Source organism: Molossus molossus, unplaced genomic scaffold (genome assembly GCF_014108415.1).
Source record: "Molossus molossus isolate mMolMol1 unplaced genomic scaffold, mMolMol1.p scaffold_m16_p_1, whole genome shotgun sequence".
NCBI lineage: Eukaryota > Metazoa > Chordata > Mammalia > Chiroptera > Molossidae > Molossus > Molossus molossus.
Genome location: NW_023425344.1, coordinates 247,903,797 through 247,925,179, shown reverse-complemented (window position 1 = coordinate 247,925,179; position 21,383 = coordinate 247,903,797). Strand labels below are relative to the sequence as shown.

The window sequence follows — 21,383 nt, the reverse complement described above, 5'->3', positions numbered from 1 at the left end:
ACATGAATGCTCAGAACAGCATTATTCACAAAAGCCAAAAACAGAAACAACTCAGATGTCCACCGACAGATGAGTGGATCAACCACCTGTGGTCTAGCCACCCAGTGGACTATTACTTGGCAATAAAAAGGGATGGATTCCTGGTACATCCTATGACATGGATGAACTGCGAAAAACATGATGCCACATGAAAGAAGTCGGGTACAAAGACCACACACTGTGTGACTCCATTTACGGGAAATGTCCAGAGTAGGACATCCACAGACAGCAAGCAGATGAGTGGGTGCCAGGAGCTGCCTGCACAGAGGGGAAAGGAGGGGGACTGCTTTTGGGGGTGATGAAAATGTTCTAACATTGACTACGGTGATGGTTGTACGATTTTTGAATACACTAAAAACTAAGTTGCACCTGGCAAATGGGTGAAATGTATGTTATGTAAATTGTATTTCAATGCAAGTTACTTTAAAAATAAAATGTTAGTCTGGCCAGTGTAGCTCAGTGGTTGAGCATCGACCCAGGCACCAAGAGGTCACAGGTTCGATTCCCAGTCAGGACACATGCCCAGGTTGTGGGCCCGATCCCCAGTGGGGGGCGTGCAGGAGGCAGCCAATCGATGTTCTCTCTCATTGATGTTTCTATCTCTCTCTCCCTCTCCCTTCTTCTCTCTAAAATCAAGAAAGGAAAAACATAATTTTTTAAATAAATAAATAAAATGTCACCCAGAGTGGAAACTATAATAAATAGAGTGGTGGAGCCTGGGGAGTTCTTGGTGCACAGGGACCCCCACACCTCTGGGCTTCATTGTCGCTCAACCCTTGACGTTCACAAATCACATGGGACCTCTCTCAGCCTCTCGTCCCGCTGGCCAGCCTCTTCCCTCTGTCCCCGCTGGCTGGGTGAGCCCCCGCCCTGACCAGCCGAGCCCACGCTGCCCGGCGGTGGCCACGCTCACCTGCGGCTGAAGGCCAGATCCATGACGCGCCGCTGCTTGTGCCAACGTTCGTAATCACACTCGGACACCAGGCCTTGGCCAAACAGCCTGCGGGACACAAACACTTGACGAGAGGACGGGGGTGAGGGAACGGGGACTGGTGGCCCGGTGGGCTCGGGGTCACCTTCTAGGGTACTGGAAATGCTCTGAAACTGCACAGTGGTGATGCCTGAACCTCGCTGTGAATTGACCAGACGCCGCTGGACTGCGCCTCCAATGCGGTTCAAATGGCAGGTTTTATGGTGTGTGGATTTAATCTCGATGAAACATAAGTAAACGAAAAAGAAATGGGGTGATCGTGTGCCCCACCCTCAGTGACCCCCACCCTCCCACCTGCCGTAGGAGGGGAAGAGGAGAAGGGAGGTGCTGGTGGGAGCCGTGGGCACTGTGCCTGGCAGCCAGGAGCTCGGGCCCTACAGCTACCCCAAGGCTCTGGAGCCTGTGGGTCCTCTGCTCGCAGCCAGAGCCTCCCCCGAGGTCCCCTCCGCACGCCTTACCTCTCACCAAACACTGTCTGGATGGCGTGGTACATCTTGGAGTCCTTATTGTACTTGGTTGACATCAGGAACTTCTAAACATCCAAAAAAACCAACATCAGCTCGTGCACCCGAGAAAGGCTGCAGAGGGCTCGGCAGTCTTGCTTTGGTGAAACGCGCCCACGTTCTCACCCAGAGCTGAGCGCCAGCTGCAGCGTGAACACGTCGCACGTGTGACCTCACGGAACCCTGCCGAAGTCCTGCCTTCAAGCCCGAGTATCCTGCTCAGCAATGAGGAAAAGGCTGCAGAGGGGCGGAGGGGCTGCCCTGTGGCCACGCCCTGCCACCTTCATTCGGCACAGGCTCAGGGTTGTTGGTGCCAACCCAGCTGTGGAAGGCACAGAAGGCCTCCTGGAGGAAGGGCCAACCTCCTCACCAAGAGCTGGATGGTACAGCAGTAACATTAGCTTACAGCTCCTGAGGCAGCCGTGCCCAGGGGTTAACAGCTTGGGTTGAGGAGTCTGCTGGCTTGGATTTGAATCTGGGCTCAGCATCCTCCCTCCACCTCGTGCTAAAAACCATGACCGTGGGCAAGTTACTCACCTCCTCTGGCCCTGCCTCCTCACCGTACAAGATGGGGAAGGGTGCCCGCCTGCTAGGACTGCTGTGGAGAGCAAACTGGTTCTGCACCACAGGCCGAGCAAGGTGCTGCGTAAATGCCAGGCACACCTCAGCCTCCGGGGCACCATTTAATGCCCAGTCAGCCCTCAGATGTGGGTGGCACTTTAACGCCCGTTTACATGGAGATGAGAAAACTTGAGATGTAAAGCTGGCCGGAGTTCACACACGTAAGTGGCCATTGGATTTGAATCCAGTCTGCTGTGGGGAAGGGGAGGGATGGTCCTGATGGGGGCAGGGTGGGGGGAGCCAGGGTCACATGGCACATTCAGGCAAAAGTGGGTGGAGTTGGGAGGGGCTGGAGAGGCCTGCCCCCGGGGATGCTGAGCTTTATCCTGGGGGTGCTGGGACACGGGAGGTGACATCTGACATCTCTGCTGCACATTAACCAGGGGGTGCTAATATCTGTGAGATTTGCTCCCAGGGGTCTAATATCAATTTTTCAGCTGAAAGGAACCCCCGGAAGTGGTTAATTTTGGATCGTGAGCCACATTCCAGGGACCCCAATCCCAGCCAAACACTGTTATTTGCGAGTCAAGTTCTGTCACTATCCCCCTCCCAAAGGGTCCTCTCCTTCAGAAAGACGTGACAGTGACAGCCAGCCTCCCAGGCCCCTCTCAAACACCCCGGGCATTCTGAGGTTTAGGTCGGTCCCAGTGTGGACTAAGGCATAGCAGCTTCAACACAAGCTCTGACCGGGTGTCCCCATAGCCAGGGCACCCATGGCCTGCTGTCCCTCGGACTGGGGATCCTCTGATGGCCCAGTGAGCCAGATTCTGAGACAGGGATGCAAAGGGCGCCCCCAGTACCTTGCTGCCTTCTCTAGTCGCTCCCAGTGACAGCATACTTGTGCCTATAACTGCTAGGGACTTGCCCTCCTGCCCTGAACAACCAGCAAGATGGGTCAATGCATGGAATGCCTGCTTCCAGACACTGACCAACAGGCAGAGCGGGACTGAGTCTTGAGAGAAAGAAAGGGGGCGGGGGGTAAGCTGTAGAACCTAGGGTTCCTCCAGCTTTCTGTCCAGAGCCAGTGTCAGAACAGACACTTAAAGAAGAAACTCAGACAGCCCAGCAGCCTTTCCGAATGTATGAGCCAGAGATCAGAGGCTAGAATGTGTAGGGCAGAGCCCCTGAGAGGAGGGAGCTACGCATAGAGAGCTCCCGTCCTGAAACCCGCCTAGGGATCCGTTGCATCTGTGAATGAACGCCAACCTGGTCACGTGTACAGTAAACCTCCACAAGACTGGGAGAAAAACAACTTTCGGGAAAGGAGAATTACTGCCTGACTAAAGGCTGAACAATTCTCGGAGCGTAGACAGGCCAAGAAGTGTTCGCGTTCCCACAGACCAGAGTCAAACCTTAGACACGAGGCCCTTATTAAAGGCCCAAGAAGGATCACTCCATAGTCATTGGGCTAAACCAGCTCCACAGTCTGCTCTATATCAACCCTACAAACGCCTTAAAGCAAACCTGGAAAGGATCAAACTGATCTGCAAGTTCCTTTACCATACGCCGGAAGGAATCCAGCACTGTTTAAAGATGATAACAATTTCAGGCACTCAGCAATGTACAACCCACAGTGTCCAGGGTGCAATAGAAAATCATGGACATGCTAAAGAGCAGGAGATTCTGACCTGTAACCAGGCCCAGAAATAACAGACGATGGAATTCTCAGATAAAACCTTCAACACATTTATCACAAATACTTCAAATATATTCAAGGAACCCACCTATCCAAGAAGTTCAAAGAATGCTACATAGAACCAATACAAAGAATTGTGTGCCTAGGCAGATCATAATAAAATTTCTGAAACCAGTGATAAAGTAAAAAAAAAATCTTAAAAGTGGGCAAAGATGAAGTGGTATGATATTGCTTGAGGATAGCTTGATCTAAGTTAAAGATTATACTAGAAACCCTAGGACAACCACTGAGAGAGAGAGAGAGAGAGAGCATGCTAATAATACAATAGTGAAGGAAAAATGAAATGTTAAAACCTACTCAGTCCAAAAGAAAGCTGGAAAGGAGGAAAAGGGAAGAAACAACAGATGGGACAAATAGAAAAGAACAAAAGCATGGCAGATTCAAACCTCACCATATCATTGACTACATTAAATGTAAATGACCTAAGCACTACAGTTAAAAGGCAGAGATTGTCAGATTGTATAAAACAGCAAGATCAAGCCTGGCCCAGTGTGGCTCAGTGGACTGTGCATCAACCCATGGGCTGAGAGGTCTGGGTTTGATTCCCAGTCAGGGCACATGCCTGGGTTACGGGATTGATCCCCAGTGAGGGGCGTGCAGGAGGCAGACAATCAATGTTTTCCTCTCACATTGATGTTTCTATCACTCTCTCTCCCTCTCTCAATCTAAAAAATCAATAAAAACATATTTTAAAAAAATTTTTAAACAAGATCCAACTATATGCTATCTATAAGGAACTCACTTTAAATACAAAAAAACAAAAAACAAATAGATTAATAGTTAAAGAATAGAAAGTGGTACACCATGCAACACTAAGTGTAAGGCAGCTGGCGTGGCTATATTAATACCAGACAAAATATATTCTAGGAAATAGACTATTACACCAAGGATAAATGGGAGTATTTCTAAAAATAAAGGGATCAATTCATCACAATAACATAATAATGATAAATATACCTAATAACACAACTTCCAAATACATGAAGCAAAAGTGATAAAACGAAGGGTAAAAATAGACAAATTCATGATTATGGTTGGAGAGATCAACGCTCCTCTCTCAGAAATTGCTAGACCATATAGACAGAAAATTAGTAAGAAAGATTAGAGTAACACTATCAACCAACTTGACCTGATTGATATTTCTAAAACACTCCATTCATTAATTACAGAATATATATACTTTTTAAGTGCTCATGAACATTCACAAAGATAGATCATATGCCAGGTCATACCACAAGCTGCAATTAATTTAAAAGGACTGAAATAATGAACAGTATTTTCTCTGACCTTACAGAATTAAATTAGAAACTAATAACAGAAAAATCTTATGATATTTAGAAATGTAATAATACATACTTAAATAATCCATGGTTTAAAAAAGAAATCACAAGGGAAGTGAGAAATTCTTTTGATCTGAATGAAAATAAAAGTACAACATTTTGAAATGTATGGTACATCTGATGGCTAACATAATGTTTATAGAAAACCTATAGTTTAAATGCTTATATGAGGAAACAAAGTATAAAGTCAATTACCTAGGTTTTCACCTTAAAATAGTAGAATAAGTACAGATGAACTCAAAGTGAGTAGAGGAAAGAAATAATTAAGAGCAGAAATCAACAAAATAGAAAACAAACAAACACTGGAGAAAACCAATAAAACCAAAAGCTGGTCCTTTGAAAAGATGAATACAACTGATGAACCTCTTGCTAGCCTGGTAAAGAAGATAAGAGAAAGTCTAAATTACTATTCCCAGGAATAAAAGAGGGGACATCACATAGACCTGGTAAACATTAAAAAGATAATAAATAAATATTGTAGGCAACTTTATACCAATAGTTTCAACAATTGAAAAAAATAAACAAAGTCCTTGAGTGACTTGAAAAACAGAAAATTTGAATGGCCATATATAAATTAAAGAAATTGAATGTGGCCCAGCCAGTGTGGCTCAGTGGTTGAGCATTGACCCAGGCACCAAGAGGTCACTGGTTTGATTCCGGTCAGGGCACATGCCCAGGTTGTAGGCCCGATCCCCTGTGGGGAGCATGCAGAAGGTGGCCAATCGATGTTCTCTCTCATCAATGTTTCTATCTCTCGCTCCCTCCCCCTTCCTCTCTCTCTAAAATTAATAAAGAATAAAATATTTTATTTATTTATTTATTTATTTATTTATCCTCACTCGAGGACATTTTTCCATTTTTTGTTCAGATAGAGTGGGAGGGAGAGAGAGAAGAGAGAGAGAGAGAAACATCGACGTGAAAGGGACACATCGAGTGGCTGCCACCCGCACGACCAACCAGGGCCGGGGACAAACTGCAACCGAGGTACATGCCCTTAGCGGGAACCGAACCTGGGTCTCTCTGGACCGCAGGCCAACGCTCTAACCGCTGAGCCAAACTGGCCAAGGCAAGAATAAAATTTAAAAAAAAAAAAAAACTTTAGAAAAAAGAAATTGAATGTGTAATTAAAACAAACAAAAAATACCTTCCTCAAAAAAAAAAGCCAGGCCCAAATGGCTTTACTACTGAATTCTGTCAAACATCAAAGCAAGAAATAACACCACTCCTATACAAACTCTTTCAGGAAAAAGAGGAAAGGGAACATTTCCCAACTCCTCTTATGAGGCCTATTAACCTTATACCAAAACCAGAAAAAGGCATTATAAGAAAAGAATAAAGACAGAAACAAAAATTCTTAACCAAAGATGAGTGAATGCTATCCATGTATTCAGGAGCAAATTGTATCATGACCAGGAATGCAAGGTTGGTTTGACACATGACTGTTTATCAATGTGATTCATCATAGTAACATATATCTTTCGACTCCCTTTCTCATTGAGCATGATGAAGGTTTTTGGGCGTGGTTTTTGGTGGCATGCTTTAAAAAGTCTTAAACTGTGTCTGTATTGAAATTAAACTTTTAAACATAAAATTATTTTTGACATCCTATTAGAGACACCATAACTGTTCAACTTGTCTCCTGATCTGAAGCCTAAGTTGCACTCCATCCTTCTTTGTGTCGCCACAGCCACCCTCCACGCAGAGAACCACTCCATGCAACGTCTGAGTACCACTGTGTGGATAACAGCTCCATCGTTTACTGAGCAACTGCCCTGTGCTAGGCATGGACTAGATGGCTCACACACATTATTTCTGTTCCAGTCTCACGATCCCTAGAAGGAAGGCATCATTCTTATTTTATAGACAAGGAAACTGAGACCCAGAGGGATGAAGTAATTTGTCCAGGTCCCACAGCTGGTTGGTGGCAGAGCTCAGATTTGAGCCCAGTTCTGCTTACTCCCAGGTGGCTGATCTGATGGCCATCCTTAATGCCTACATGGCAGATACCATCCTGCACACAGCACAGACCAACGAATGCCACCTGTGCCCGTTTCTTCATCTCTAACATGGGGACTCATAAGAGTTCTCCCCATGAGGTCTAATGAGTTAATAATTGGGAAGCACAAAGAAAAGTGCATGACCCATAATAAATGCCATGAAGTACCCTTTGACCCTTTATTTGTTAAATAAGTCGATCAATATTTAATTTGTATCATAGCCTTGAGAGAGAGGGTTAGTTAGAGTCTCACCTTGCCAATGAAGGGCACTGAAGCTGAAGGCGAGCTAACTAAATGTGTGGGCACCAAAGGGGTCCAACAGCAAAGTCACCACTCACTGCCCACATCATATGGCCCCGCCTTTAGGAACCCACCAAACAGCGGGCAGTTAGAAGGATGCCAATCCCTTTTGGATCCTCGGGACACCAGCCCAAATATATGTGATGTGACTCTGGGACATCTCTCTCACAGTCCCAGGGCCAAGTTCCCACACCCAGCCAAGGGAAGAAGGGGAGGCGCATCCCCATGGAAACCACTCTGTTTCCTACCTTGACCGACTCGGGGCTGGTGACGATGACCGAGGTTTTGTGGAAGACATTGACCCGCACAACAGGCCCGTACTTCTTAGCCCTGGAAACCAAAGTGACCCAAAAGAGGCTGTCAACTACCGGAGATGTGACTATCACCAGCCCAGACCCAGTAGGAGAAGCAAGGTGCCCCATCCCAGGAAGGGCTCGGGGCCCAGGCTCTGCCCTGGGGCTGACTCACGACTGAGTCATGTCCCCCAGTGGGTCTCAGTTTCCACATCCATGCAGTGGGGTTGCTATACTCCTAAAGGTTGTACTAGGAATCAAGCAATATCATGTTTCTGAAAACGCTTTGAAAAGTGTAAAGCACCACCTCAAACAATTACTTTATCCAGTCACGTCCCACACCCAGGTTACAGAGGAGGAAACTGAGGCTCAGAGAGCTTGTGGTGGCTGGTCTAAGGTCATGGGTTGCCTCTGGAACCAGCCCGGTCTGCCTCCCCCTCAGGGGAGAACCTGCTGAGGCGGGAGTGACTGCGGCAGGAAGTGGGGAGTGTGTCCTGCGCTGGGGGTGGGGAGGGAGCTGGCCCTGGGGCCCCTGGCCTGGGGTAAGGGCAACGAATGACAAGTTAGGACCCACCAATCCAAAAACACATCTTGAAGCACGCGGCCACAAACCTCATCCTTTTTCCAAAAGTAGGGAAGGTGTCCTAGAAGGAAACTAGAAGAAATGGAAACATTAAAATCACTGGAAGTACCATAAAGAGCGCTCCCTTCCCCACAGGGCCCGGTGAGGTCGGCGTTATCGACCCACTTCACAGACAGGAGGGCTGAGGCACGGGGAGGTCTGGCAATGGCTCCGGCCACCAGGCAGGGCACACCTGGGTCTGGCTGGCTCAAGGCCTCCTTGGACAGGCGATGGAGAGAAATACAACAATCTCCCTGGTGCAGAGGTCAGGGGCTGGCACTCAATAATAGTGTGTGGAATTACCACAGGCTGTGTGCCAGGCCCAGCCTCACCGCTCTCCCCACCACCTAGAGGTAGGGCAGCTGAGGCTAGACAGGTGAGGTCACCTGCCCACAGTGTGTCTGGTAGCAGGCTGCCCCATAGTCCTTACCACCAGAGGCTGGATGGGTCACACTAAATCTGCAGTGTGATCACCGAATTATAAGTGAGCCTTTTGGTGTCACCTTGAGGCACATTTCAGGGGGCTCATAACTTCCTGTCTCCTCAATGACTCTATTCCAGTCAAGCTCACTTACTATAGCAACCAGACAACAAAACTGTAACTGGAATTTTCGGGGTCAGTGAACTCATTCTCCTGGGAGGAGACAGAGAAGATAAACAAATAAGTAAGTAAATATGAAGTCAGAGACTGATGGGAGAAAAATCCGAGTTGGGGGTGGGGGTGGGTAAGGAGAGCTGGGGATGGATGTGGGGGTGGCCATTTTATGCAGGTGGGTCAGGGAACATTCCTCTGTGATGGTGTCATGTGAGCTGTAAGAAGTGAGGGACTTGGCTGAGCAGGTATTCAGGGGAAGAGCATTTGAGGCAAAGGAATGGCAAGTGCAAAGGTCCTGAGGTGGGAGTGTGCTTGGTAAGTTCAAGGAAGGCAGTGTGGCTAGAGCAGAGCGCTTAAGAGGACCGTGATACAGGCTGGGGTCACCAAGGTGAGACAGATATGGACGGCCTTGTGGGCTGTTGTCCACACTTGGGCTTTGCCCTTGGTGAAGTGGGGGCTACTGGTGGGTTTTGAGCAGGGACAAGATCTGATTTGGGTTTTAACTGTATTGTTCTTGCTGCTGCAGTGCTGAGAGTAATGGGGACAGACTGTGAGGGGTGGTGAGGGCTTGGACCGGTGGAGGTGAGAAGTCCGATTCCGAGTGTACACTGAAGGTGAGCCAATGGGACTGGCTGACCGTCTGGGTGTGCTGAGACAGGTGTCAAGGATGACCCCGGGCCACTGGGCAGAGAGACGGAGCTGCCTTTTACCAAGGTGAGCAGGACTGAGAGGGGCTTTTGGGGAGCAGCCGACCCCTTCACCTACCCCCACCCATGCCCATGCAGTGGGGCAGCCTTCAAGGCCAAGTCCACTGGCTCTCGGGTTCCGTCTGCAGGAGGGGCGGGCTGGGAGCTCCAGCTCAACACCCCGCAGCAGCCCTCCTTCCACCAGCAACTCTGCCCCCCGCAGTGAGGCCGCTCTGTGGCCTGGCCCCACGGGTCCCAGATTCCCCAGGGCTGGCACTCAGTTTCCCCCAGAGGCCCCAGGACAAGTATAAAGGGACAACCTGCCAAGGAGACTGGGCAGGAGACATGGGGAGAGCCGTAGGGGGGGGGGGTATGCTTTGAAGATAGGCTTCAAGGAGGAGGGAGACAAGGGTCTGCCCCTGACTGCCAGCAAGATGGGGACCCAGCACTGACTTTTAGCAACATGGAGGTCACTGGGACCTCGACCAAAGCAGGTTGGGTGGAGAGGTAGGGGCCAGAGCCCACGGGGTGGTGAGTTCAAGAGAGAACAAGAGGGAGGAACAGGGGCCCAAAGGTAGGCGGGCCTCTCAGGGCAGGAGTTGCATTCGGGGTGCAGAGACGGGGCGGCCATTGGAGGGAATGAGAGCAGGAAGGAAAGGTTGTTTTTTAACAGCATATTATATAAAAATGGGAAGGATGCAGAAGAGAAGGAAAACTGATGACGCAGGAGAGAGCAGTGGGGGGCAGTGTTGCTGAGCAGCCCGGGCAGCTGTCCTTGGCCAGCAGCCCCCGTCCCAGCGGGAGGGGAGGGTGAGTGGGCCTGTGGGCAAGGGGGCGGCTGTGGCAGCAGGAGCCCTGAAAGGAAGTTCTCTCGGCTGATCCGTCGCTCAGGGAAGTGGGAGGCAAGAAGAAAGGCTGAGCATGCGGATGGAGGGGTGGAGGGGGTGTGCCGGGACTGGAGAGCCGGCAGGAAGGCTGCAGAGTAGGCGAGCAGATGTGCGGGCGGAAGGGAAGGGTAGGAGCTGAACTTACACTGCTCCACCTGCAGAAAGAGGGACCGCGAACACCACACACCACTGGCCGTCTTCCCAGAATAACCTCGTATGCATGCTCACTCCCCAAAGCTGCTCATTTTGGGGGAAATGTTCTGATTTGAGTGAGAACAGTGTCTGCAACCTCCTCACCCTCCCAGGCTAATCTGAGATCCTCTGCCCTAACCCCTGGGGTCCACACCCCCTGAGGAGGAAGGTGAGTGACACCTGCAGAAGGACAGGGGCACAGAGCAGCAAGGTCTCCACTGGCGGCAAGAAAAGGAACTGAAGCCCGTTCCCTCCAGCTCCTGCAGGGGGCGCTGGGGAGGCAAAGGCAGAGCCAGAGCCGGGGTTAGAAATAAGGAGGTAAGGGTTGATATGATGAGGGGATGGTAGAACACCGGGACTGGGAGGGGCAGACAGAAGCCCACCTGGCATGGCCCTGGCATGGGACTGGAAGTGACAGGGCAGCCCAGGAGAGAGGGGAGGGCACAATCCTCCTCCTGGCCCGTCCCTAGCATGTGCAGTTCCCTATAAAAATGTGGCGGGCACAGTGGGGATCCAAAGCGTCCCATGGTCAGAGAAAGCCGTGGACGGTCACTGGAGCAGAGGTCGTCTGGAGAGCCCACTGTAAGACCACCCAGAGGGATGAAAGGATGGGCCATCCACCAGGAGTCGAGGTGAGGGGCTGTGGTTGTGCCTCGTGCCAGAGGGATAGGTGGTGAGTGCTCCGCTGGGCACCCGAAGTCCGGCAGTGGGTGTCCGCCGTCACCAGGAACCACCCAGCAACGTGGCAGGTAGGAGTAGGGGGAGAGAACCAGCCCTGCCTGGGAGTCGAACTTGAAAAACATATTGCAAAAGAAATAAACCCTGGGAGAGAGACTTTCCGTTGTCAATCTATGTTCGCCCCACACTACAGGAAGGAGAGTGGGGCTGGTAAGGAGTTTCGGGCAGGGACAGGGAAACAAGGGCTACGCGTGTTTGTGTGGGATCTGAACGCTGGGTCTGAGGTTTCAGCTGTTACATGGATCAGTGCAGTAGGATACTGTTTATAATAAGAGCACAGAGGAGGGCCCTCAGGGAGGACAGCCTGGAGGAGAGGCATCCCGACGACTCCTGCGGAATAAGGAGGGTAAAGTCGGTGCGTGGGAGCCCAGCAGCTGCCTCTTTGCAGGGAAGAGGGGTCCCTGCCTGCAACCTGACAAAACCCCGAAGCATCAAGGGGCAAATGCCACTCCTGGAGACTCGGTACATTAATTTCTTGTCAACCATGGTACTGCTAATCATGGGCTGGGGGGCCAGGTTTTGAATGCCAAAGTGCCTGATTGGCGCTAGAAGACGTCTCAGAACTTCCATTAAGTGTGGTTTTATACTTGGCCACCAACCAATTTTTAATCCAAAATCTTTTTGGATTAAAACGACATTCAGCCTCCTCCCACTCCTCTGCCCACCCCCACCCCCACACACACACCCCTGTAGGTCACATGTAGATTCTGTGGGATAAGATTTGGGGGAGAATTCAGGCCTAAAAAGGAAAGACATGTGAACACATGCTACTCCATGGATGACCCTTGACAACATGCTAAGTGCAAGAAGCCAGACAAAAAAGGCCACATATTGTATGAGTCCATTGATACGAAATGTCCACAACAGGCAAACCTGTGGAGACAGAAAGTAGGTGACTGGTTGCCTAGGGCTGGGGGTCGAGGTGACAGCTAATGGATATGGGGTTCCTTTTAGGGCTGATGAAACACTAGTGGGGATGGTAGTTTAGAAGGGCAAGTTATATGGCATGCAGAATTTTATTTTTAAAATGCAAGGACAAAACAAAAAAAGATGTGGGGAGAGGGGCAGAGAGAGGCTTGATTCAAGTCCTGCCTTGAAGCCACAGAGATTGACCAGGTCTGTCATCCTTGAAGCACATGGGTCTCAAAGAGGCCAAGTCATGGTAAGACCTATCAGAACAAGTGATTTGAAACTTGAAAGGGTGATCGTGTACCTAACAGAACTTGCAGAGGATTTCCACCAGCCACCTTGAAGCACTTGTTTTCTGAGTGTCTACTACGCATGTACCAGGCACTGCTGTGCTCAATGGGGGGGGGGGGACACAGCAGTGAACGAGACAGACACAGGCCTATGGGAGAGACAGACACTTAACAAGAGGTTGCACAAATAATTAATTACCCAATTCCCATTAGGGTCACTTAGAATATATAAAATGAATGTAATATATTTAAGCATGGGAGCAGGTGGGACCTCCCTTGGAATTAGTATTTAAGCCAAGTCTGGAAGGCTGAGGGAAGAACCATCTAGGCAGCATGAAAGACAAAGAGATGCTACAAAAGGGGAAAAGGGTCAGGAAGACCCCAGGGCGGGAGGGGGCACCTGGGAGGACAGAGAGCCAGCAGGAAGTAACAGTTGCCTTCCTATGTTACCAGCCACAGAGATCTTTCCCGAACCCACCAAACAGGAATTCAGGTTTCTAATACCAGGGCATCTGGCTTGTGCTGGAGGTGGGTACCTTCCAGAATGTCCAGGTCCTGAAGTTTTAAAAATTGTGTCTAATACCATTGTTTATTCATTCATTCAACAAATATTTATTGAGTATCTGCACTGTGCCAGACGCTGGGGATACACAAGCAACAGAGCATCCCTGCCCTCCCGGGGCTCACATTCTAAAGGGGAAGACAGTCAACAGGTGAATAGACAGTCAACAGGTGAACAGAAGGTAATTTCACGGGGAATGGCCCCATAAGGGGCTAGGTGGACTTCACACAGGGTGGATGGGGAACTAGTAAGAAGGGAATCAGCTGGGGGGGGGGGGGTGCAGACGGACTGGGCCAGCAATGCGTAAGCAAGGGGAAAGAGAACTGTACCGGCAGGTTCTGACAGCTCGGCAGGGGCCTTGCTGGACATGGAGTGGACTTAATTTAGAATTAGATTTAGTTCTAAAGTGATGGGAAGCCTTTGGAGCAGAGAAATGGCACATTTGATTTAAGCATCAGAAAGGTAAGCTTCTGGTGGGGGGAGGTAAGTTGAGGGGGGATGGGGGCCAAGGATGGAATGGAAATACTAAGGAGAAGACAGACAGGATATACCAGGACAGAAATACATGGGAATGTGACCAAAGTACAGTGTGTTCCAATCCCGGTTGAGTGACCCCGGGCAAGTCACCAAAGTTAAGAGCACTCACTGTAGAGCCAGGCTGAGCTGGGTTTAAATCTAGGCTTCCAGATGGTGTGACCTTGGGCAGGTGACTTTGTCTCTGCGCGCCTCAGTCTCTTCGTCTGAACGATGGGGTAACAATAGCGCCTACCTAACAGGGTTGTCGCTGCCATCACGTTTGTGGGGCCCAGCAGAACGCGGTGGGCGCCGAGCAGCTGCGGCGACTGTGAGTAATTTGTTACTAAGAATAGTTAGCGCCCCTCTCCCCGCCGCCGTCTCCAAGCCGCCGCGCGCAAAGACGAGGCTGGACCCCCGGCCTCGACTCTGGTTTGGACGCGGTCCCCCGAACCCCTTATTCGAGCTCCCCATCCAGGCCCCCGCCCCCACCCCCCGCTCACCTGGGCCGCGGCGGCCCGGGGATGTGCTCGTAGCGGCTGCGAGCGCGGTGCACGAAGGTGCAGCAGAGGCCGAAGGCGACCAGGACGGCGCTGCCGAGCAGCAGCAGCAGCCCGGGGCTCATGGCTCCCGGGCAGGCCAGGCCAGGGTCAGGGCCGGGCACCGAGGGGGCGGGAGGCCGCGAGCCGACTCAGCTGTCAGCGCCGAGCGCCGCCTCGGCCCCAGGCCCGGCGCGACCCAGCACGGCCCCCGCCGCTCGGCTCCGCCCCCGCCGGCTCCGACCCCTCCCAGGGCGCTCAGTCCCCACCAACCACTTCGCCGCCTCCGGCTCCATTCTCGGGGCCCGCCCCCGATCCGCCCCGCCCCTCGTGGAGCTCCGCCCCAACCTTAATAAGGCTTCAGCCCAGGCCCCGCCTAGAACATGTGGTCTCCGCCAATCATAACTTGCTTCTGGCTCAGACCCCCAGGCTCCGCCCCTCCCCGCCTCCCGAGGCTCCGCCCTCAGTTCTCAAGCTCTACTCCAAGAGAAGCTCCGCCCAGAACGCGTTGTCCCTGGCAACCCTGATTCCTCCGTGCTTGCTACTCTGGCGGCGGCGCTAACTGCTGCTGGCTGGTTCCGCCCTCTTTGGCGCCTCCAAATAGCGTTTCTCCGCGCGCGGTCCTATGTCCCTTCGTTTTTCCCTAAAACCTTTCTAGAAACTCTATTCCAGCCTCTAAATTTCCGTACTACGCCGATTGTTTCCAGCCTTCTCCCTGGAAACCCCAACCCCCAAAGCTGGTTTCTACTGCCCGGCCTGTCCACACCCAGCCTCCCAGCGGGGCTCATGGGACAAGTGACCAGCATTCTGCGAATGAAGAGCGCACGGCTGGGCCCGAGGCTGCTCTCCCAGAGTCTCCGGTGCTTCTGGAACTTCCCAGATCCAGGGCAGCCGCGTCAGAGGCGTGGACGCGGGTCCAAAGGAGCTGGAGTAACTGAAAATCTGAGTATGGAAGGTGGTCCTCAAGGCAAAGCGAGAAATGTGACCGTTGTGGCCACATGGTATTCTTGAACCATACTGACCAAGACTTCCCTCCCTTTTATAACCTGCCTCTCCGTACCCATATGTCCGGATATGACAGAAGAGGCCAGCTCAGGGCTTTTTAGTCCCAATTCTACACTCAGGAGGCCCCGGAATGAAAGCAGTGGATGGGAAGGGCCAGGTGTGTCCACTCCTAGTCCAGATAAAGATCCTCTGGGTTGGTGAGGGGGCGCCCAAAGATAGATACTGCTGGGTTTTGGAGAAGAGGACATGTCTCTGCCCACTCATGGACCAATCCAGGAGAGGTTTGGGGACTAGAAAACAGAAAAGGCCTATGTACCCCCTTCCCAGGTACAGCCAAGGACAGTCCCTATCAGAAACATGATTGTCGGGGGGGGGGGGGTTGCCGGGTAATGAAGAGCGTCAAGCTTTAAGATCTGGGCCCAGCACAGAGGAGACAGGATTTCTGCCCCCGGACGACAGCCAGGACGTCCCTCTTGGCGCTGGGACCTGGAACGACCTCTCCCGGTAGGGCTAGTAGACGGTGACTTGCCATGGCGCCCCCGTGTATTGGTGATAGTAGCCCCAGGCGCACACAGGAGACCTGCTGTTTCCCCTGCTGCAGAGCGAGGGAGGCGGTAAAAGCACCAGGGGTTGGAGACAATGTGAAGGGAGGACCCCAAACAATTGTTCTTAGAAGGCAAGGGGGGCAGGGCCAGGTCCTGAACTGTTCTGGTCACAGTCTGGGCCCCACACGATGCGGGCAAGGAGCTGCCTCAAGACATAAGTGGAAGTGGGAGCCTATCCAGCTAGAGCGAATGAGAGGAACTGGCACTCGTTAATGTTCTCTGGTGCATAGATCAACACCAGTGACCTCTGGCTCGGTGTGACCATGGCTCAACCTGGCATTTCTGTCAACAGAGCGCTCCTGTCCCTGACTGGAGCGAGTCAACAGTGTCCCCTCCCCATAGCCACCTAATCTGATCCTCTCAGCGCTCCGGTGATCAGGTGGGTAATTAATGAGCCGGCATACCAAGGCCTTTTCCTGGGCTGGCACCAGCGAGCCACCAGCAGAGGGCGCCCCTGGGAAGCACGTGGCCAAACACCTGGCTCTTCGGTGGGAAGGTCGCGCTTGACAAACCTATACAACGTGGTAGCCACTGGCCACACGTGACTATCAAGCACTTGGCGCATGGCTAATCCACACCAAAACGTGCTGTGTGTGTAACGTACACACTGAATCACATCAATGTAATACAAAAAGAACATAAATCTGATATTTTTATGTTGATTGCCTGTTAAAACGATCATTTCTGAGTAGGCTGGGTTCAATAAAATGTACTATTAAAATTCATGTCACCTGTTTCTTTTCACTTTTATAACAGGGCTGCCAGAAAATAGGAAGTGACCTATGCGGCTCATGTTACATTCTGTTGGACAACACTAGTATAGATGATGGTTCTCCGAGGGTGGCCCCTAGGCCGGCCCATCGCTTCACCCAGTGTCACCAGGCAAATTCTCAGCCCCACCAAGATTTACTGAGTCAAAAACTCTGACAGGACCTGGCAACTTGTGTTTTGACCAGCCCTGCAGGTGATTCTGCCTAAGTTTGAGAATCCCTGGTGTGGACAATGCCCTTACAGGGTGGTCTCCCAGCAGGGACTGTGGAGGGAGGTACGGGCAGCCAGGCAGCCTATGCAGTTTGGAAGTGGCTGTCCTCACTTGAATGGCCTGGCAGGGTACAGGGGGCCCAGGGAAGGAGAAGGATCAGACTGTGGGGAGAGGAGTTTGGTTCAAAACTGCCTTGCCCTCTTAACATGGCACGTAAGACCTGTTACGTAGCCACCTTGGGGGCCCACCCCCTCACCTGGAAAAGGGTGCCCTTTGGGGTCATTGTGAGCATTAGATGAGCCAGCACACCCGAGGAATTTGGCATATAGTAAGAGCTCAATAAATGCTACTTCTTAGCAAGGTGGTTAGAGGACCTATGTCCCCTCAAGAAGATGTTTGTTCTACACGTTAGCGTGAAGGGGTTCGTCTTCCTCCCGTTTTGAGGATTTTCCCCAGGTCATTCTGTTGTGGTCCCTCCACAGGGCGTAGCCCTCCCCACCCCACTGTGCAGTGGTCAGCTGCCAGTGTGGACACCACCAGCCTGGTATTGAGCTTTCTACCCAGGAAGCAACCTGGAATGAGCTGAACATGTTTGCCAATGTTACCTCGTTTTTCTTCCAATAATCCTGCTGTGCTCCAATGAGGCTCCGAGAGGTTAAGTGACCTCCCCAAGGCCACACAGCTGAGGCTGGAGCCCCAGTGTCCAGCCTCAAAGTCAAACATTTGCAAGGTGTAAACACAGGGATGCCTTGGGGAACTGGAGGTGTCCACTAGCTTGCCAGCCTTCAGTCACTAACTACAGCTGTCCTGCTGCCAAGGACACGGGGCTTTTCCTGTAGTCAGAGGATGGAGGAGGCTTCCCGGAACTAAGCTGTGTGACGCTGGGCAGAGGAGCCCCTCTCTGGGTCAGGTTCTGAGTGACCCTCTAGCTGCTGTGTGGGGAACAGATTAGAGGGAGTGAGGGCAGAAGCCTGGAGGGAGCAGGGGGAGCCAGTCCCAGACTACATACCCCATCCTCAGAGACCCTGAAGGACTCTAAGGCAGGGAAGTCCCTGGAACAGTCACTTGTGAATGCTTCTCAGCTGACGAGCCACAGACAAAGGAGTGAAAGAAGCACTGGACACGGAGTCAGCACCAGCTCTGCTCCTTCCTGGACTTGTCCCCATCTGCACAATGGCAGGGCCTGATGATGGGGCACTAAATTCAATGCTCTTGAGGCAGCACAGTGTGACAGCCACAGCTAGGGCTCCAGAGCCTGGCTGCCTGGTTTCAAATATTAGCTGTGACATTTAGCAAGTAACTAAGCCCCCCTGGGCCTCAGCTTCCACATCTGTAAATGGGGAGTGGTAACTAGCACCTGCCTCACAGTTAAGATGAGGATTACATGCACGCACAGTACAATATTCAGATGATGTATTACAGAGCTGTACACCTGAGGTCTATATCCTTTTATTAACCATCACCCCAATACATTCAATAAAATTTTTAGAAATATGTTTTATTGATTTTTTAGAGAGAGAGGAAGGGCAAGAGAGATAGAAACATCCATTGGCTGCCTTCTGCACGCCCCCTTCTGGGGAGTAAGCCTGCAACCCGGGCCTGCGCCCTGACCAGGAATCGAACCAGGACCTCTCAGTCCATGGGACGACCCTCAATCCACTGAGCCACACTGGCTGGACTCAATAACACTTTATACCTTTTTTTTTTAATCCTTACCCGAGAATATTTTTCCATTGATTTTTTTTTTTTTCCCCAGATAAAGTGGGAGGGAGAAAGGGAGGGAGAGAGAGAGAGAGAAACATGATTGGTTACCTCCCACCCGACCCTGACCAGGGCCAGAGATGGAACCCAAAAGTGAGGTACATGCCCTTGACTAGAAATTGAACCTGTGATTCTTCTGTCTACAGGCCGACGCTCTAACCACTGAGCAAAACTAGCCAGGGCTTTAACAAATTAAAACAAAAAGTTTTGTATTAAAAAAAAGATGAGGATTAAATGAGTGGGTGATGGTAAAACTTTTACAACAGTGCCTAGCATGTAGTAAGTGCTCAACAAACGTCAGCTGCCCACCTTCATTAGGACTATGTAGGAGCAATGAGCCTGCTGTCATCTCCTTCCCAGGAGGCAGCCACAGCCCCTTGTTTGGAGCCTGGGGGTGGGGGTGGGGGGACCCTGCCCAGGGGACCGGCAGGCTGAGGCCAGCACTGTCCAGAGGAGCGGAGAGGCCTGGACTCCCCCAGTTACCCCGGCAACAGCAGTGAGGCTCAGGGCCCCAGCTGAGGGCGGGACCACTCCTCTCCACCACTTGGGGATGGTGCTAAGGGCCCCAGAGGGTGGCCCCGGGCGGTTGGTGCGGAGATGCCGCCCCACCTTCCAGCCCCCACCTTGTGGCATCACGGCCTCCAGGCCTTGGAATGAGGAGGGGAGCTCAGCAGCATGGGGACAGGCATGGAGGGGTCCAGGAAGAGGAGGCAGAGGCTGCTGCGACCCGTCCCCTGACTCTGGATCAGAGGGACCACCCTGAGGGCCACCCCACCTTCCCTGGGCTCTAGTCTCAGCTCGGCCCTTCACAGCCACAGGCCTGGACACAGCCTCCCCGGACTGTGTCCCCACCTGCACAGTGAGGAGTTTGGTGTGGATGGACAATGGGCACCTTGCACCCTGGGAAGGTGCCCGGTCAACCACCCCTGGATGCCCTGGGCAGGAGGCACCCACAGGGGTCTCATCAGCTGCTCCCCAGTCAGACTGGCAGCCCACAGCAGGCACCCCACTCGGCCTAGCGGCACCTTTCTCAGGAGTGCAGTGGTTAGGGTGCCAGCAGGGCTCTGGGCTCAGGCTCTGATAGGGCGCAGGGACAGTAAGCAGATGGTTTCCCCCCTCCCCACCTGGGCGCCCTCGGTTAAGATGCGTAACCTCGGTGCAACTCAGTGTCCCGTCTGTAAAGGGGAGGGGAGGCCGCTGTGAGGGCTGAGTGCATGCGGGCTGGGAGGTCTCACAACAGTGACCAGCACCAAGGCCACACGCCGTGGCGGGCTAACCGAGGTTCCCACGAGGGGCTCCGCAAGGCCAGACGAGACCCAAGGGCCCGGGCCCAGGCCACGCTGCTCAGGGCAGAGGGAGGAGCTGGAGAGGGCCAGCCTGCAGCCTTCTCCTGCGGCCCGGGCTCCCGCTCAGCTCCAGCGAGCAGAGCTTCACGGAGCCGGTTCCTGGCCACCACAAGGCTGCTCTGCCCTGGAACACGGGCTGGCCTGGGCTGCCCCACCCGGAGCCCCCACGGCCCCCACACGAGCCCGCTCCTGTCCTCACTGCCCAGTGACCATCTGCTTACTGTCCCTGCGCCCCTATCAGAGCCTGAGCCCAGCAGTACTGACCCCTCCACAGGCTGGCACGAGCCGGGGCCAAGGCCGTCAGTGGTCAGAGAAGCTTCTGCCTGTGAGCACAGGGAGGCTGCAGGCCCACCCCTCACCCCGGCTCCCAGGCAGGCGCGGGTCAGTGAGGAGCAGCAGGAGGAGGCTTGTAAACAGTCACGTGTGGGCACAGCCCTGGGTGACAAAGCATCAGTCGTCTCTCTGGGCCCACAGCCCGGTCGGCCTTGGGATGGGCTGGAGGACTGGGAGGGATCCCTGGGATGTCACTGAGCAGGGCTAGGTTTGGAGATGACACAGGTGACCCCAAAGGCCCCAACACAGCCTTGGAAGTGGAGAAGCCTAAAGTGCCCCCAGTCACCCGGGGCCTGGATACTGGGAGTGGCCGGTGGCTCTGTGCGGAGGAGCAGGGCAGAGTCAGGCCTTTGGGACGGGGGCCCCACTACCCTCCCCCCAGAGCGCCACATGGGCCCCACAGAATGATGAGGTCCAAGGTGACCAGGAGGCTCCTCCCAGAGGTCATCCACTGCTCCCACCGCCCAGCCAGCCCTCCCCAGGCGCTAGCTTCTTCCCAGGCAGCCTGCCCACGGGTCACTGGGGCAGCCATGGCCCAGGGGTCACCTGACCCAGGGCCTGAAGGCCTCTGTTTGGCCTGATGCCTCCCTGTTCTCCTCAGCAACACTGATCGCTAGGCCACTGGTCCATGTGCTTTAGGCCACATTCCTCAGCTGGTCTAGGGCCTTCCACTCCAGCCATGGCAGGGCAGGCCTGGTCCCCTCCCTCAGCCCACCCACTATGCCTCCGTTAACACAGCCAGGGGCCGTGTCTGCCTTCGAAGGGCAGCTCCCCTCGGTGCTCAGCGTTCGAGGCCAGGCTGTGTTCCTGCTGCGGTTCAGAGGTAAGAAAAGACTGCCTCCTGCCCAGGACCACACACCCACAGGGCGCACGGAGAACACCCTGCGCGGTGCACACCTCAGGAACACCCACAGTTCAGATGTGCCACCTTCTACGCTACACCCATGGCCGCCTCCACCCTTAGACTCGTGTGCACGCACCAGGCACGCACGGAGGGAGGGCCCTGCCGGGCTCCAACCCGAGGGCGGACAGCCAGGC

At 52.9% G+C, this 21,383-nt stretch overlaps 1 protein-coding gene across 1 annotated transcript in view; it reads right to left on the bottom strand.

Annotated features, from left to right (window-relative positions):
* The window catches only part of LOC118635840 (cholesterol 24-hydroxylase), a 30,730-nt gene extending 16,216 nt beyond the window's left edge, over positions 1-14,514 (bottom strand). Inside the window, exons 1-5 of the mRNA XM_036270811.1 lie at positions 14,278-14,514; positions 8,355-8,435; positions 7,736-7,817; positions 1,489-1,562; positions 953-1,039 (exon numbers count right to left, since the gene is read on the bottom strand). Of these exons, the coding sequence (XP_036126704.1) occupies positions 953-1,039; positions 1,489-1,562; positions 7,736-7,817; positions 8,355-8,435; positions 14,278-14,399 (446 nt within the window). The 5' untranslated portion in view covers positions 14,400-14,514. The remainder of the gene's footprint in view (positions 1-952; positions 1,040-1,488; positions 1,563-7,735; positions 7,818-8,354; positions 8,436-14,277) is intronic.
* Between the last annotated feature and the right edge of the window lie 6,869 nt (positions 14,515-21,383).